Below are 13,587 nucleotides of genomic sequence, written 5' to 3' on the forward strand. Positions count from 1 at the left end.
GTCTCAAATAGCCTAGGCTGTCCCCAAACTTCCTATGTGGCTGAGGCTGATCTTGAATGTTTGGCCCTTCTCCATCTCCCACAAAATGCCTAGTCTTATTCAGTGCTGGGGATCAAACTCAGGCTATCACACAAGCTAGGAAAGCACTCTGACAACTGAGCCACATTCCCAGCCACTCATATCTTAAAAGTAATCGTGCTAATAAAAGTCTACACCCTATTTTAAAAAGTGTTCTGTCACTACAAATAGTCACTGCCCCTAAACAATTTTTACCATCTCTCAGGGAGATATTTTACATGGCTGAAATTTCAATATTCCATTAGTTCACCAAAGGTATGTCATTCTAATTATTATTACAGATGGATGATAAAAGCTGGATTATTTTATGTTCTAAACTAGGGGTAGGAGTTACAGATCACTCAAGCACAATACTAGCAGGTTGTTTTAACACCAAGAACTAACTTTATATATCTTCCTAATATACTCAACTCACCTACCCCAAACAATATGTGAAACTCACTTTAAGTCCATGGAAGTATTCAGAAAAAAAAACACAGTCTTATTATTATGACAGAACTATCCTCCATTATGTACCAATCAAAAGTGTAACAAAAAAGTCCCATAGCTTTCCATGTTAATATGTATTGCTGAAGCCTGTATGTGTAGTGGCTTCTTGCCAACATCCCAATCACTCAAAGCCTTCTAGAAAAAAAAATGAACTATGGGATTTTTTTTCACATTTATGGCTTTGTCCTCCAAAGTCTGAAAATAGACAAGCATCAAAGGGCGGGTTCAGTTGGGTTTCACATTTTTAGATTGAGCAAATCTGTACCACAAACAACTGCTTTGTGGGTTTGCCTGGGAAGCCACCGGCAGACCTTTAACAATGGGATATTAGACTCCTTAATAGCAGCACTGGACCATGAAGACTGCATGGATGGACTTTACAAACTTGAAACCACACGGGAGGTTACAACTGAATTAGTGAGAAACAGAAAACAAGCAGGAAGGGCGTCAAAGCAGAGGCCTTCACTGTGCCCCACCTGTCAGTTTTGCTATGCAATAGCTCTAACTTCTGCCTCTGAGCAGTTTCCTGCCAAGCCACTTGCTCCTGCCTGTTTCAGACATTACATTTCTGAATTTTTACTGTTGGTTTTGTTTTTGCTTTTTAAGACAAGCCTCATTTGGTGACATAAATATGCACACTCCTTCTTCCCTTGCTCAGGGATCCCATCTGGAAAGAAAAAAACTGTTCAGCTGCTTTCCAGCAACCGTTTAGGAGTGATAAGGGACCTGGAAGCCTGGATCCAGGATGCTGTGGATAAATGTAGAGCAGGCGGCTCATGGGCCACCCTGTCCTCACCTTGGGCTGCTGGGCTGCAGTTATGGTCATTCTTCAAGGGAGACTTTGCAAACACAGGCCTCAGCCCCCCCCCCACATTGGTAGTTGTGTGAGGGTTCTGGACAGTAACTCTGTTTGCCACAACAGTCTCTCCAGGGCCCAATACAAAGCTGGCCAAAGGGAGCTCAGCAAACATGAAAGTGGATCGTCCAATGTTGTAAGTTTTATGTCCTGAGTTGGGACAGCTCACCACAAAAATGATCACACTGACAAGCATAGAGCCATAAATAACCAGAAAGCCCACAGTTGCTTAAATAGCCCAATACCGAAGCCTTAGAGTCCACATAAACAAGTAAGGCCCTGATAATTGAGAATCTTACTTTCCTAATGACTCTCCTTCATTAGTTCACCTGGCTGCAGATTTACAGCATTTATGGTTGTGGTCTCCAGTATGTAGTCTTTCATAACTAGTTTTCCATGGGTTGAGTAGCTAAGATCAGTCAAAGGACTATCTAACTACAACCCTCTCTCAAGAGTGGACCTCAATCAAGCTTGAAGCTTTGATTAGAATTTTTCAGATCTGGTATGTTTAAATAACAGTTGGGATTAATTTATACCAAAATGCTGTTTTCTGGTATTTTGATTACAGACTTTGTTGAAAGTTGCATAATTTCACTTTGTCAGAAGAGAAAGCAAATTTTTAAGTTTTGATTTACAATATAATTCATGAAAGGGTTTGGGTACTCTCAATGTTCTAGAACATATTTTGCTCTCTCACATTCAACATTTACCAAAAAGAAAAGAAAAATGTTCTAGATGGATCTAGAACTGGCCCAGACTTGCTCTGTAGCCCAGGGTGACCTTGAACTTCTGAGGCTCTTACCTCTACTTCCCCAGTACTAGAAATAAAGGTGGTCACCATCATTGCAGATAAGTGGCACCAAGGACAAAATCCAGGGTTTCCTTATTGGGCAAGCAAGCACTTTACCTTATCACCACAAACTTGTTTTCACCTGAGGAATCACCCTGACTGTCCCCTCTCTGTTTCTGTGGCTCCAGGCACAGAAACCCATGGGAGGAGCTGGGAATCTGGCATTAAGGTCACCTGGTTCTAATGGCAATTCTACCTCCTCCTTGGCTGTTCTCAATTGTCTTCAAGATCGAGAGGTTGAGGGGCTAATCCTTCCCAGTTTGAACAGAGGCAGGGTAAGATGACTCACTTCTGCAGCCCAGGGGCCCCGTGGCAAGCCACAATCTGCCAGCATCCTCACCGCAGGAACTTCAGAAGCCAGCCCTCGACTGGACAGGGGAACTTAGTCAGTGGGGTGGACTGAGGGGGATTGGGCTTCCACCACGGGCCGGGCTGCGTGGCAAGGTGTTCAGCTAGGGATGCTTACCTCCCAGAGGTGTTGCGTGTTCCTCACGGCGCCGGTCTGCACTTTTTCCGGGTGCAGGAGCACGCCCTGGAAAGGCCCAATCCAGGTGCCCTGCTGGATCCTCTGCGCAGCACAGATGCCGTACGCCAAGCCAGGCACGGTGCTGGTGCACAGGCACACCTCCCGCGGCAGGTCCCGCAACCACTCGGGCAGCTCTGGCGGGGGTGCAGCGGCCGCAGCGCTGCTGGTGCCCACAAGCCGGCGCAGCGAGTGCAGCGGCCCGTGCATGGGGCACTCCCCATTGCGGTTGTCCGCGCACATGTCGCAACCTGTGGGGCACACCGGGAAAGGAAGGAAAGGAGCACGTTAACCCGGTCTTTTGTCTGGGGGGTAGGGAGTGGGGTGTTGGGGTACGACCCTCGGGTAAAGTCCCTAAAGGCAGCAGGTAAACCACCTGTTGAGGAGGGGGCACCAGAAGGGCACTAAGGCCATTAAGTTGTGGAAAAGGAACAGGCACACACACTAAATGCCTGCTGGGATCAATGCAAGGCTTCAGTGTTGGGTTTGCATAACCAGGTGTGCTTTCCAGGTTGCTAACACTTGTCCCTTTTGCTTTGATCAAGTTGCCTACATTTCAGCTTCCCTCTCTAACCCTCGCCCGCCCGTCCCTATACCTTCGCTCTCCCAGCGTTTCAGGAGGTGCTTATCCCAGCATCTTCAAGAAGTCTGTCTCTTGTCCAACCGGTTATCTAAGATAGTCGCCTGTGTATTTGGTTCTGCTCTTAGGCTATCAAAGCGGGAGTGGCAGGTACAAACACAGTTTACTACTCTATCACCGGAGCAGCGCAAGCCCCAATTCCCGCCCTGTGGGAGCCACGATCCGAGTCTCTGTCCAGCGCCCACTCCAGGGAACTGGGGGAGGGGGTGTCAGTAGTGATTGTACGTGCAAGCTCCTCCCAGAGGCCAAACCATTTAGGAAGTTTAAGGATCAGGGTAAAGTGTCTTTAACGATGGGGTAATGACTCAATGGGCAGAGAGGAAGGCTGAGCCCAAGTTAAATGAGATTATCTCATTTAGTGAAGCTGTTGCTGAAGCTGTTCCTAAGTTGCCCCAGGGCAAACAGCTCGCAAGGGGGTTCCTACCCTGCAGGCACGACTTTCCAGAGCACCCAGTGTCGTTTGATTCCATCTGGGCAGAAAGGGCCAGGCAGACAGGAGAAGCTAGGCTTTCAGCGACGGTGCTGTCGGAATCGCAGAGCCTAAGGGTTATTAATGGGCCTGGCGGAGCCGCTGTGTCTGCTCCCTGGTGCGGCTAGCCTGCTCAGAGGACTCCCGCCTGTGAGTGCAGCCTCCCTAGGAACCTCAGGATCCTCCTGCAGCCGAGCCCTGTGACACTGCCCCTGGCACTTGGTGCTCCTGTACTGGTGGAGTTGGTAATTGCTGAGTGTCAGGGTACCTGAGCTGCCCTCCAGGCTCCTTGGTACCTGTCCCTTGCTTCCATGGCAGCTAACCCTTGTAGATCACTACCAGTGTGCCATGTCTGTGTTGAAACTGCAGAACCACCCCCAGATACTTGTGACAAGGCATATCAGTGAAGAATTTTCCACAAAAAAAAACAAAAACAAAAATCACAACCCAGAATAAAGCGAGAACCCTTACCATGCCAATTGCTTGATAATAATGGTTGAATATGTGAGCATCCCACCTCCCCAGAGGTGGTTCCAATTAGCTGTGCCCTGCCCTCTACTCCACCTAAGATTGCTCAAAGAGTGAGGAGACCTGTTGGTTGCAAATTCTTAGTGGCTATCCTGAGTCTTCTATAAGAAGCAACATCCTGTTTCTGCAGATACTCCTTCCTTAACACAAAGATACCCACCCTCTGCCAGCAGCATAGGCTAATGCGGGGACTCTTCAAGACTCCACTTTTGACCTTAAGGCCTAGATGGGAGCATACAGACACTCATTCACAAGTTAACAATTCAGAAACACATATATTTCACTCAGCCTCTCATACTTTCATTTGTGAACAACAACAAACAATAGAATCAAGATATTGTAGGAACAAAATGACATTAAGCATTATCCCTAAGTGCCTTCTGTGCGTCATGCATTTGTCTTGCAGCAATCTGCCACTCCAGCTCTAAGTACCATCATTCCCATTCTGCAGATGAAGCAAAAGGCATTGAAACAGGACCAAGGGCCAAGAAACTAGAAAGAGACAGCAAAAAGTTTTGCATCTCTGTCTGCCTGATCCTGAAGCCTTCAAATGCAGAGATTCAAAAAGACTAATGAAATCCAGGAGAATTTTTATATACCAACTCATGACTCAATCAATAGAATTGAAAGAGTTTACTGCTGTAACCATTTGGGGACCACGAAAAGAACTCAGGCATGATTGAGTTATAGAATTACAGGGATGGCTCTCTCTCCCCCACACTCTTGGACTGGGGAGGCTAAAGAATAACAATAGGGAAATAAATAGCCACTGTCCATAATTTTTAATGTGTCTAACTTCTCAGACGCGTTAAAATGACCTTTCACCACCTGAGCAAGGAAAAAATAGCATTTTTTAAAAATGACAATAAGAAAAGGCAATGTGCCCATGAAAATAAATATAAATCACCCCCAGGGAATGCTTAACTGATTTTTCCTTTCTGGTTCATTCAATTAAGTGAAGAGTGAGAAGTAAAAAAACATTCACTACCCACAACCTGATAGCCTGTGCCAAAAATTCTGTCAGCTTCTCAGTTCTTTATGTGTTGCATCACAATCTATGTGGATAAAGAGACTAGAAGCAGTTAACTCCAGTTGCCACCCCACAAACAAGAAGTGCACTTCAATAATATTTGGAATGAATGGTGTGATTTAACTCATGTCTAAATCCCATTTCCATTTGTTAGGTCTCTTTTTTTTTTTTTTTTTTTTTTTTGCTCTAGCATACTTTAAAAGCAGCATTTTGTAGAGTACTGAAAACACTTAGGTTCCCCCAAATCTAGAAGACTATATCCTAAATTCACTGCAAAGTATCCACATCCAGCCCATGCTAATTAGTTCACTTAATGCGAGTCTTTATAAAATGTAAAAATATTCCTCCCAGAAAAGTTGATCATTTGCCATCAAAACAAAGTTATGTACAGTCTCCAACATTTTTGCCACAAAAAAAAATCACTCAGATTGAAAATATTTATTTCTCACCTGTCTCAGAGTCCCAGGGGAGCCTGGGGAAGTTTTGAACAAGTAACTTTTTTTCCTCGGGATTGACAAATAGTCACAGGTTGGCAAACACAGTGTTTTCTAGTCAGTGAGCCACAAACACCCACATAAAAAAGACTGAAAGAGAAGCCAGCTAGATCCTCAAACTACTCCCCACACTGCATTGCAGGCCTTTAAAAAACAGGGATTTTTGAACAAGTTTACAGTTATTATTCTCAAGATGATTTGAGTGTCATTTTAGAGTAGATAATTACAGCAGTCTAGGCCTCCCTTACAGCACAATCTGCCTAGGGTCCATGAGTAAGGGAAGGGGGCAGATGTGGGTTACCGGCTTGCCCACCTACTGACCTCAGGCCAAAGCAGGCTTTCTGGTTGGAGAGCGATCCTTCACCCTTCATTTCATACCCTTCTTACTGTGCGAGTATTTTCTTTCTTTCTTTGTTTTCAACTGTGTGCAATATTTTTACCACTTTAAATGTACCCTATATTCGGTGAAAACGGGCAATGGGTCTATTTTCTAACATTTCACTTCTCGTTCTAGAAATATAAAACACTTCAGGGTTTTTGCTGTCTGCTAAAGATCTGAGAAGCAAGTGTGGGTGTCCTTAGGGCTCTGTCCACAAAGCTTTGCCCGGGAGCGCCTCCACACTAGGCTTTTACTGTGCAAAGTCTCTCCAGCTCCCACAGTCTTCTGTTAAGGAAACCACGGAGTAACTTGGAAGCCTGCTGAGCGGGTATCGCTCAGGCAGTAAATCCTTCTGGGCCGTGGCAGCCAGGGTCACAGCCCTCAGCCCTGTAGGCCAAGCCCTGAGGGGCCAGGAGGCATTGATCGGTCCCGGGAGTGCCACCTTCTGGCAACCCTGAGTCCGAAGCCCCCGGGGGAGGGCAAAGTGGGCTGAGGGTCCTAGGGCAGTCCGGCAAGCCGGCCAGAAGCCTCACTCCGAGTTACCCCCCAGGGCTCCATCCCGCCCTGCCTTCCTGTCTGCAGGGTGTGTGGACAAAGAGTGATGCTCAGCAGATTGGATGCCTTCGCCTCCGAAGGATACGGTTTAAAGGCCTCATTCAGCTTCTAACCAGGAAGGGCTCCCAGAGGTGGCAGCTGCCAATGCACCCAGCCGCACTGGACACCCACCATGTCCGTCGCCCCAGAATAGGGAATTGCCTAGCCTCAACCATCCTCACCCACCCCAGAGCAAATCTAGGCGGCCCAGAAACCAGGCAGCCAGGGAGAAGAGCCCATTGTGGTAGCCCAGCTCACAGAAATGCGGGGCTTTCTCATCCTAGCCTGCCTACTCGGCCCAGGGACCAATGAAAGAGACAAAGAGGGAGGAAGAGAGGGAGGGAGGGAGGGTGAAAATGTGGATTTTATTTGTCTCCTGGTGACTGTATTAATAAATTAAATGAGAGCGCCAGGGTGTGAGGGCGAGAGAATATTGCACAGAGATAAACCTGGCCGCCCTCTGCCCCTGCGAGGCCGCCATATACAAGGCAGAGATGATGAATAGGAGCAGCGAGAGGAGATCGAAGCGGGTCTGGGCTGGCTCCACTCTCTCCTACAAAACTATAGGGCAATTAATTGTGGCTTGTCCCCTCATCCTTCATCTCCTGGTGGCACATATCGACGGAGATTACTGCTGATGGACCATTTTATCACCTTAAATAAACAGTCACCACCTCTTCTAACCTCAATCTAATATATGGCTCTATGTTCAGTTTCAGGGCTCGGGATAAAGAATGCTGTGAAATAGCTAAATCATGTGTGTTACGAGGTGGGGCTGGGCCTGCACACAACACGTGAGAAAAAGAAAAATAGAACAATATAAAAAGCCCGCACACTAACGCTGAAGTCCCTCCCCCAGGGGACCAGGTCTGAAAGCTATAATAAATCGCTTGTTGGTCGTTAACAGCCGGACTTGCTGGATGGGAGTGGAGTAGTGGGTGTGTCTCCTTGGCAGTCAGATCCCCCCAGCAGGTTCTCAAGAAGCACCCCCAACAAAGGAGGGGGAAATAAAGTCAGTACCCAGGACCCTCCCCAGTTTCCCAATCCCCCAGCACAGCTCCCTGCAACCCCACAGACATCAATCCTCCACTATTCTCTGTCCCTTCCCTCAAATCTTGGCACCGCCAACAATGAAGCTTCCACATCCATGGTTCCCAAAACGACTCCCTGCATGGGTGTGCTTTTCTAAATCAGAAGGGTCACAGAGCACCCCCAACACTGAGAAGGTGTAGAGGGTGACCCAACTCCATGCCAGAGACAGCAGAACAGGTTCACTTCCAGCCTCCGTCTCAGAATGAAGCCAGCTGTCTTCACGAAAAGATTAGGAAAAGCTAACTCTACTGAGATGATTGGGGTCGGGGCGCTCTCTGCACATACTGTGGGGCATGCCTAATAACTACCTCTCACTATCCTCCCTGAGTACTGACTAGGTCTCAGGAAACCCCCCAGCTACCCAGAACTTGAGAAGAGGCCACTGGGATGGAGCCCGGGGGATAAGGCAGCCCAGCAGTAAAGAAGGACTGTGTGTATTACATGACACAGCACTTGACTTTTAAGGGAGAGAGTCTTGAGAGCGCGGGTGGAAAGCGCACCTCAATCACTGACAGGCAGCTCAATAACAGGAACCTACTGAAGGAGCTCACTTGGGCTAATTTGTGTTTAGTGTGTTTGAAAATCTGATAGGAAAGAGCTACAAGCTTATTTGCTGTGGTGTCTGTCATACATGCCAACAGGGTCTCCAGGTGTGGCTGAGCAATAGAAGACAAGAAGTGAGGAGGAGCTTTTTTGTCTAGCAGAGAGAGAGAGAGAGAGAGAGAGAGAGAGAGAGAGAGAACTGACTCGACACTCCTTTAATACAAAGTCACAAAGGCATGCTATGATGAATGATCGCTTCATGAAAATTTTTAGAGAGAAATGATGAAAAGTAAAAAAAAAAAAAGAAAGAAAGAAAGAGAAAGAAAGGCCGCTAGGGAAAGCTACACGTGAGAAATTAAAATTATTTCCTTCAGCCTCCCCTTCCACCCCTCCTCTCCTCACCCCTCCCCATATGGTGGGGAAGCTTTTGTTTTCAGTCTTTCTCTAAGTCCCTGGAAAAGTTTTAAGTCTTTGCATTTCGGGTTTGTTTGCAATGCCTACCTCGATTAAATCCAGTCACTGCTCATCTTTAAAACACACCATACAGTGTCTGGCTTTAAGAGTGCCAAGTTTACTTGCCCAGGACCAGGGGCTGTCTCCCCACTACCCAGAGCTACTACGTTGTTCGTTTTCCTCCCAACTGTCCCTTCAATTAGCAAGCAAAGTGAAGTGTAACAAGCTAAGGTCCTTATGTCTCCTCTCCTGCACTTTGAACACTGAATCAATCCATTTGACTCAAAAGAGGACACCAGCCGATGAACAAAAAAATAGGAATAAATAAAACCACAAATCATTTTCTCTAACATGGGGTGGGGGAGCTATCTAGATAACAAACTGGTTCATACCCATAAGTCAATTAGTAATATGTCCTAATTCTTTCTCTGATTGGTGGACGCTTTCTCTAGTGAAAAATACGTTTAGTCTCACTGCTACATTGTAAAAATCACACATAGCACAAAGCAAAGGTAGGGTTAGCATCCTTTCCAACCCAGGTTTCATATAGGGAAGTAACTGCAAGCTTGATAAGGTGTTCCCAATCTACAATGATTATATTTTGCTTAGCAGTTAGAACTATTGCCAAGTTTTCTATTTCACACTTTAAGAAGAACTGGTTGTAAGACAACATCTGGAAGAAATTCACGAGGAAACACACATCTTTGAACTCCATTAAGACAATGCAATTTTATAAAATGTTCTGCAACCCCGAAATACATGAGTCTTTTTAAATGCACACACAAAAATTTGGAATTGCAGCTCTTGTCTTAAAGCCATATTTTACCCTTGGACGCTAGAAAGGAAAAAAGGTAAACACAATTGGTTTTTTTGGTTAGTAATTATTATCTCCATCACGACAACTATTTCAAGAAGAGTGACAAGCCTCAATTATGAGGTTAATGCCCATTGTTTTATTTGTCTGTTGTCGTTGTTTATCAAAGCAACAGCCTAGGGAACTTTACATCACTCTTCTAATTAAATTATTTCGTCCCGGCGAGAAACCAAGAAGTTGATGGTGCGATAGACATTCTTATTAAAATAGAAGTAAATATTTATTATCTACTTTTCTTATACAGAAGCCGAACGAAGAATGGGTTGAAGAAATTCGATGGATAAATGCTATTCTCAATGCGACTCTCACCCATTGCTTTAAGGTTGGGCCGGAAGCTTTTTGGAGAGTATAGCTAACTAACGCATATGTCAATATCCTAGGTGTTAACATATCATAACTTTCGAAATTACCAAGAAGTACAGATGCACGTCAACACACGTTCCTTCCTTGAGGATTTTGTTTCAAAATATCAGAATATAACTGTGCTTAATTCAAGCTTTGGGAATTGTGAATAAAGACAGTTCGGTGAAGTTCTGATATATATGTAGCCAGTCATTGCACCGTTTACTTGAAGAAGTAAGTTTCTTTTACGAATTGCCATCACTGTTAACTTTTAAAATGTTTTTGTTTGTTTAAAGGAATAGAGCAACATGGGCTGCAAACATTTTCAGGATCAAAAGTTGCTGGAGAATGCAGAATCCACAAAGAATAACACTATCCTGACATTGGTAATTTTCTTCTCGTTTAGTGGGCTTTTCCCCCTTTTCTTTGGCCTCTAAATAAATAGTAGCTTTATTTTTAATACCCACCTGCAGGAAGAAACTGACCCTTTGATACAAAAAAAGAAAAAAGAAGAAGAAAAAGAAAGAACGAAAAAGAAATCCTCGATAATCGCGGGCCCCGAAAACGAGCTGCCACCGTTAACTCCAAAGGTGGAATAAAGACCAGGAAGCAACCTCTCTGGTGTCCATGCTTCCTCAGAAACTCAAAGAGACCCTCTAGTCCCTATGGGGGCCGTCTGAGTCCACCCGGGCAATCCCGGCCGCCAGCTGCCAGTACCCGCCTGGCCCGGAACACTGGGCGGCAGGAGGGTGGAGGGCCACTGGGGTAGCAAAGCCTTGTGGCTCTGAAGCAGGGTCCGAAGAGAGCTGAGAGGCAGAAGCCCCAGGTGACACCCGGGCACCCGTCTCTTCTCAGCCGTCAGAAAAGTTTTGCCACAGTGATCTGGGTGGCGCGGGACATAGCCTTGGACCAAGATCCCCCACCCTTCACCCGCGTCATTCGGCTGGGACCCTACCCGCCTCCTCCACCATTGCCTGCTGTCGCCCTCGCCGGGACTGAGCGTGCGAGCTAGGGCTGCGGCTACGTACGGTTGTTGGGGTCGCTGGTGTGCTGGTTGAGCGGGATGATTTCCATGCGCTGCTGGCCGTACAGGTAATAGTCCAGCTCCTCGGCGCTACAGCGGAAACGCGGGACGCCACGACCGTCCCCCGCGCTGCCGCCGCCGCCGCCGCACTTAGCGGGCCCGGGGCCCGAGGAGGCGCCCAGGCACAGGTCCTTGGGAGGCAGAGGCTCCGCGGCCACCGCAGCAGCAGCTAGAGGCGCGAACACCGGGATCTGCGCCACCGGCAGGGCCGAGAGACCCGCCAGCGCGGCGGCGGCGGCGGCGGCGGCGCAGGACGAGGCAGAAGAGGCTGCGGTGGAGGAAGGAGCTGGGGTGGACGAGACGGACGAGATCGAGGCTGGCCGTGGCCTCAGGCTGTCCGGAGGAGGCTCGGCGCGCTCGGGAGGCGGCGGAGGCGGCGGCGGCTGCAGGGGTTGGGGAGCGCCCAGGGGAAGCGCGGTCCCGCTGCCTTTGAGCGGGCCGCCGCCGCCTCCGTGCGGGAAGAGTTGCTGCCAGTGCTGCAGGTAGGCTGGGTCCACTTTGAGGAAGGCCGAGCCACCCGGGTCCCCCGGCTTCAGCATGTCCGACGCCTCGAGCTGGGGAGGTAGAGGAGAGCAGGGAGGGGCGCAGCGTGAGCGAGACCCTGGCTTGGACTAGAGGAGCGTGCGGGAGGACCACGGGGACAAGGGTGGAGCACAGCCCGTGGCGGCCCCCCACTTCCCAACTCCGCCCGGGCGCAAAGTTTACTCGGAAGCCGCGGTGCTGCGCAGAGGTGGCTGCGTGCACCCGGAGCTGCCTCGCAGCCTGCGATCCCAGCTCCTACCCTGCTAAACTGGGACCCCAAGACCCGGCGCTTTCGGGCACAACTCCAGGCAGGACGTCGCCCCCGCCCTCAGCCAGCGCCCTAGAGCCAACCCCAGGCGAAGTGGCGCAGCGCCGAGCCGCGCTGGCCCCAGGCGCAGGGAGGCGGGACAGTCTCGCCCTCCGCCCCCTGCCCCAGACCTCCAACCTCTCAGTGCGAGGGACCCACGGCTAGCAGCCCGAGTTCAGCCCCGCCGTACCTGGGAACCGAGAGCAACGGCCGGAGCTGGAGTCCCTGCGTCCCGGAGGAGGCCGTTTCGGTGCAGGAGTGGCGAGTGGGAGCTCTGGGCGAGCTACATGACCCCAAGCTGGAGGAGGTGGAGAGCCTTAGAGACCCTGCAGCCTGGAGCCCTCCCGGGATGCCAGCAAAGGACGCCGAGGCCCGCGGAGGGCGCAAGAGCAGCTCCGCTGAGAGCGCCGGAGCTCTGGAGGACGCGGGACGGAGCCGCCTCTGGCAGCTGAGCTCGGCCTCTTCGGTGCTTCGGCTCTGCTCTGGCAGTACCCTGGCTGGACACGTGGGTTTTACGACAGCACCAAATACATGTGTGCGTTCGTGTGTGTGTGTGTGTGTGTGTGTGTGTGTGTGTGTGTGTGTGTGTGTGTGTATTCGCGCGAGCGTTATGGGGGGCGAGACAGAGAAGGGAGTGGGGGAGAAGGAGGGAGGCAGGAAGAGAGAGGGGAGAGGGGAAGGGACGGGAAAAGGATAGCAGAGAAGAGGGGTGAGCAGAGAAGAGTGGAAAGGAGAGGAGAGGGGAGAGGAGGGGAGGGGGAAGGAGGGAAAGAAGAGGAGGGGAGGGGAGAAGAAAAGGGGAGGGGAAGAGAGAAGAGGGGAAGGAGAGGAGAGGGAAGGAAAGGAGAGGGAAGGGAAGGAGAGGGAAGGAGGAATTGGATAAGGTGAGAGCAGACCAAGGGACTGTAGGGCATGGGGCGCAGGAAGGAAGTTCAAACTGGGCTGGACTCGCAGACACCCGCCTCTTCAGCGGCACAGTCACCCCCTCTGCCCGACCACACACACACACACACACACACACACACTTTTTAAAAGTCTGTTTTTGACGTGACGTCTCCGGCTTGCTTGCTGTCCCTTTTCTGTCCTCAATGTCTCATTTCTATTTGCAGACTAAGTGCCCTGATGCCGAAAGCACTGGAAACGCACAAACCAGACAGGCACCTCTGGGTCAGTCGGTGTCTGTTGTGGAAGCAGCGCACGCCGTGGGGGAGGGAGGTATAGACCCAGTCCCCTGAGCGACTTTGCTTTTTAGACGGGTTCAGATTTTCCTGGAATGCTGTTGGGTGCCAGAGTTGACTTGCTCGCCAAGCAATCTCTAACATAAATCCTCCAGAGAGAAAAGTTGGGGGCGAGGCGGGGCGCGTTGTGTGCGCAGGAGTGAAACCCTCAGTCTGCAGCCCGAGCGAGCTGAGCAGGAGGGCTTGAGAGCAAGGGTCCCCA

At 49.4% G+C, this 13,587-nt stretch overlaps 1 protein-coding gene and 1 long non-coding RNA gene across 2 annotated transcripts in view; one reads left to right on the forward strand and one right to left on the reverse strand.

Annotated features, from left to right (window-relative positions):
• Positions 1-10,839, forward strand: part of LOC121138867 — a 29,274-nt gene extending 18,435 nt beyond the window's left edge. Inside the window, exons 2-3 of the long non-coding RNA XR_005875745.1 lie at positions 10,531-10,620; positions 10,708-10,839. This is a non-coding gene — a long non-coding RNA (uncharacterized LOC121138867). The remainder of the gene's footprint in view (positions 1-10,530; positions 10,621-10,707) is intronic.
• Positions 1-11,857, reverse strand: part of Prdm6 (PR/SET domain 6) — a 98,056-nt gene extending 86,199 nt beyond the window's left edge. The window contains exons 1-2 of the mRNA XM_005069115.4: positions 11,263-11,857; positions 2,740-3,047 (exon numbers count right to left, since the gene is read on the reverse strand). Coding sequence (XP_005069172.1) covers positions 2,740-3,047; positions 11,263-11,857 — 903 coding nt within the window. The remainder of the gene's footprint in view (positions 1-2,739; positions 3,048-11,262) is intronic.
• Positions 11,858-13,587: the final 1,730 nt, after the last annotated feature.

The sequence above is a fragment of the Mesocricetus auratus genome, unplaced genomic scaffold (genome assembly GCF_017639785.1).
Source record: "Mesocricetus auratus isolate SY011 unplaced genomic scaffold, BCM_Maur_2.0 Super-Scaffold_6730, whole genome shotgun sequence".
Classification (NCBI taxonomy): domain Eukaryota; kingdom Metazoa; phylum Chordata; class Mammalia; order Rodentia; family Cricetidae; genus Mesocricetus; species Mesocricetus auratus.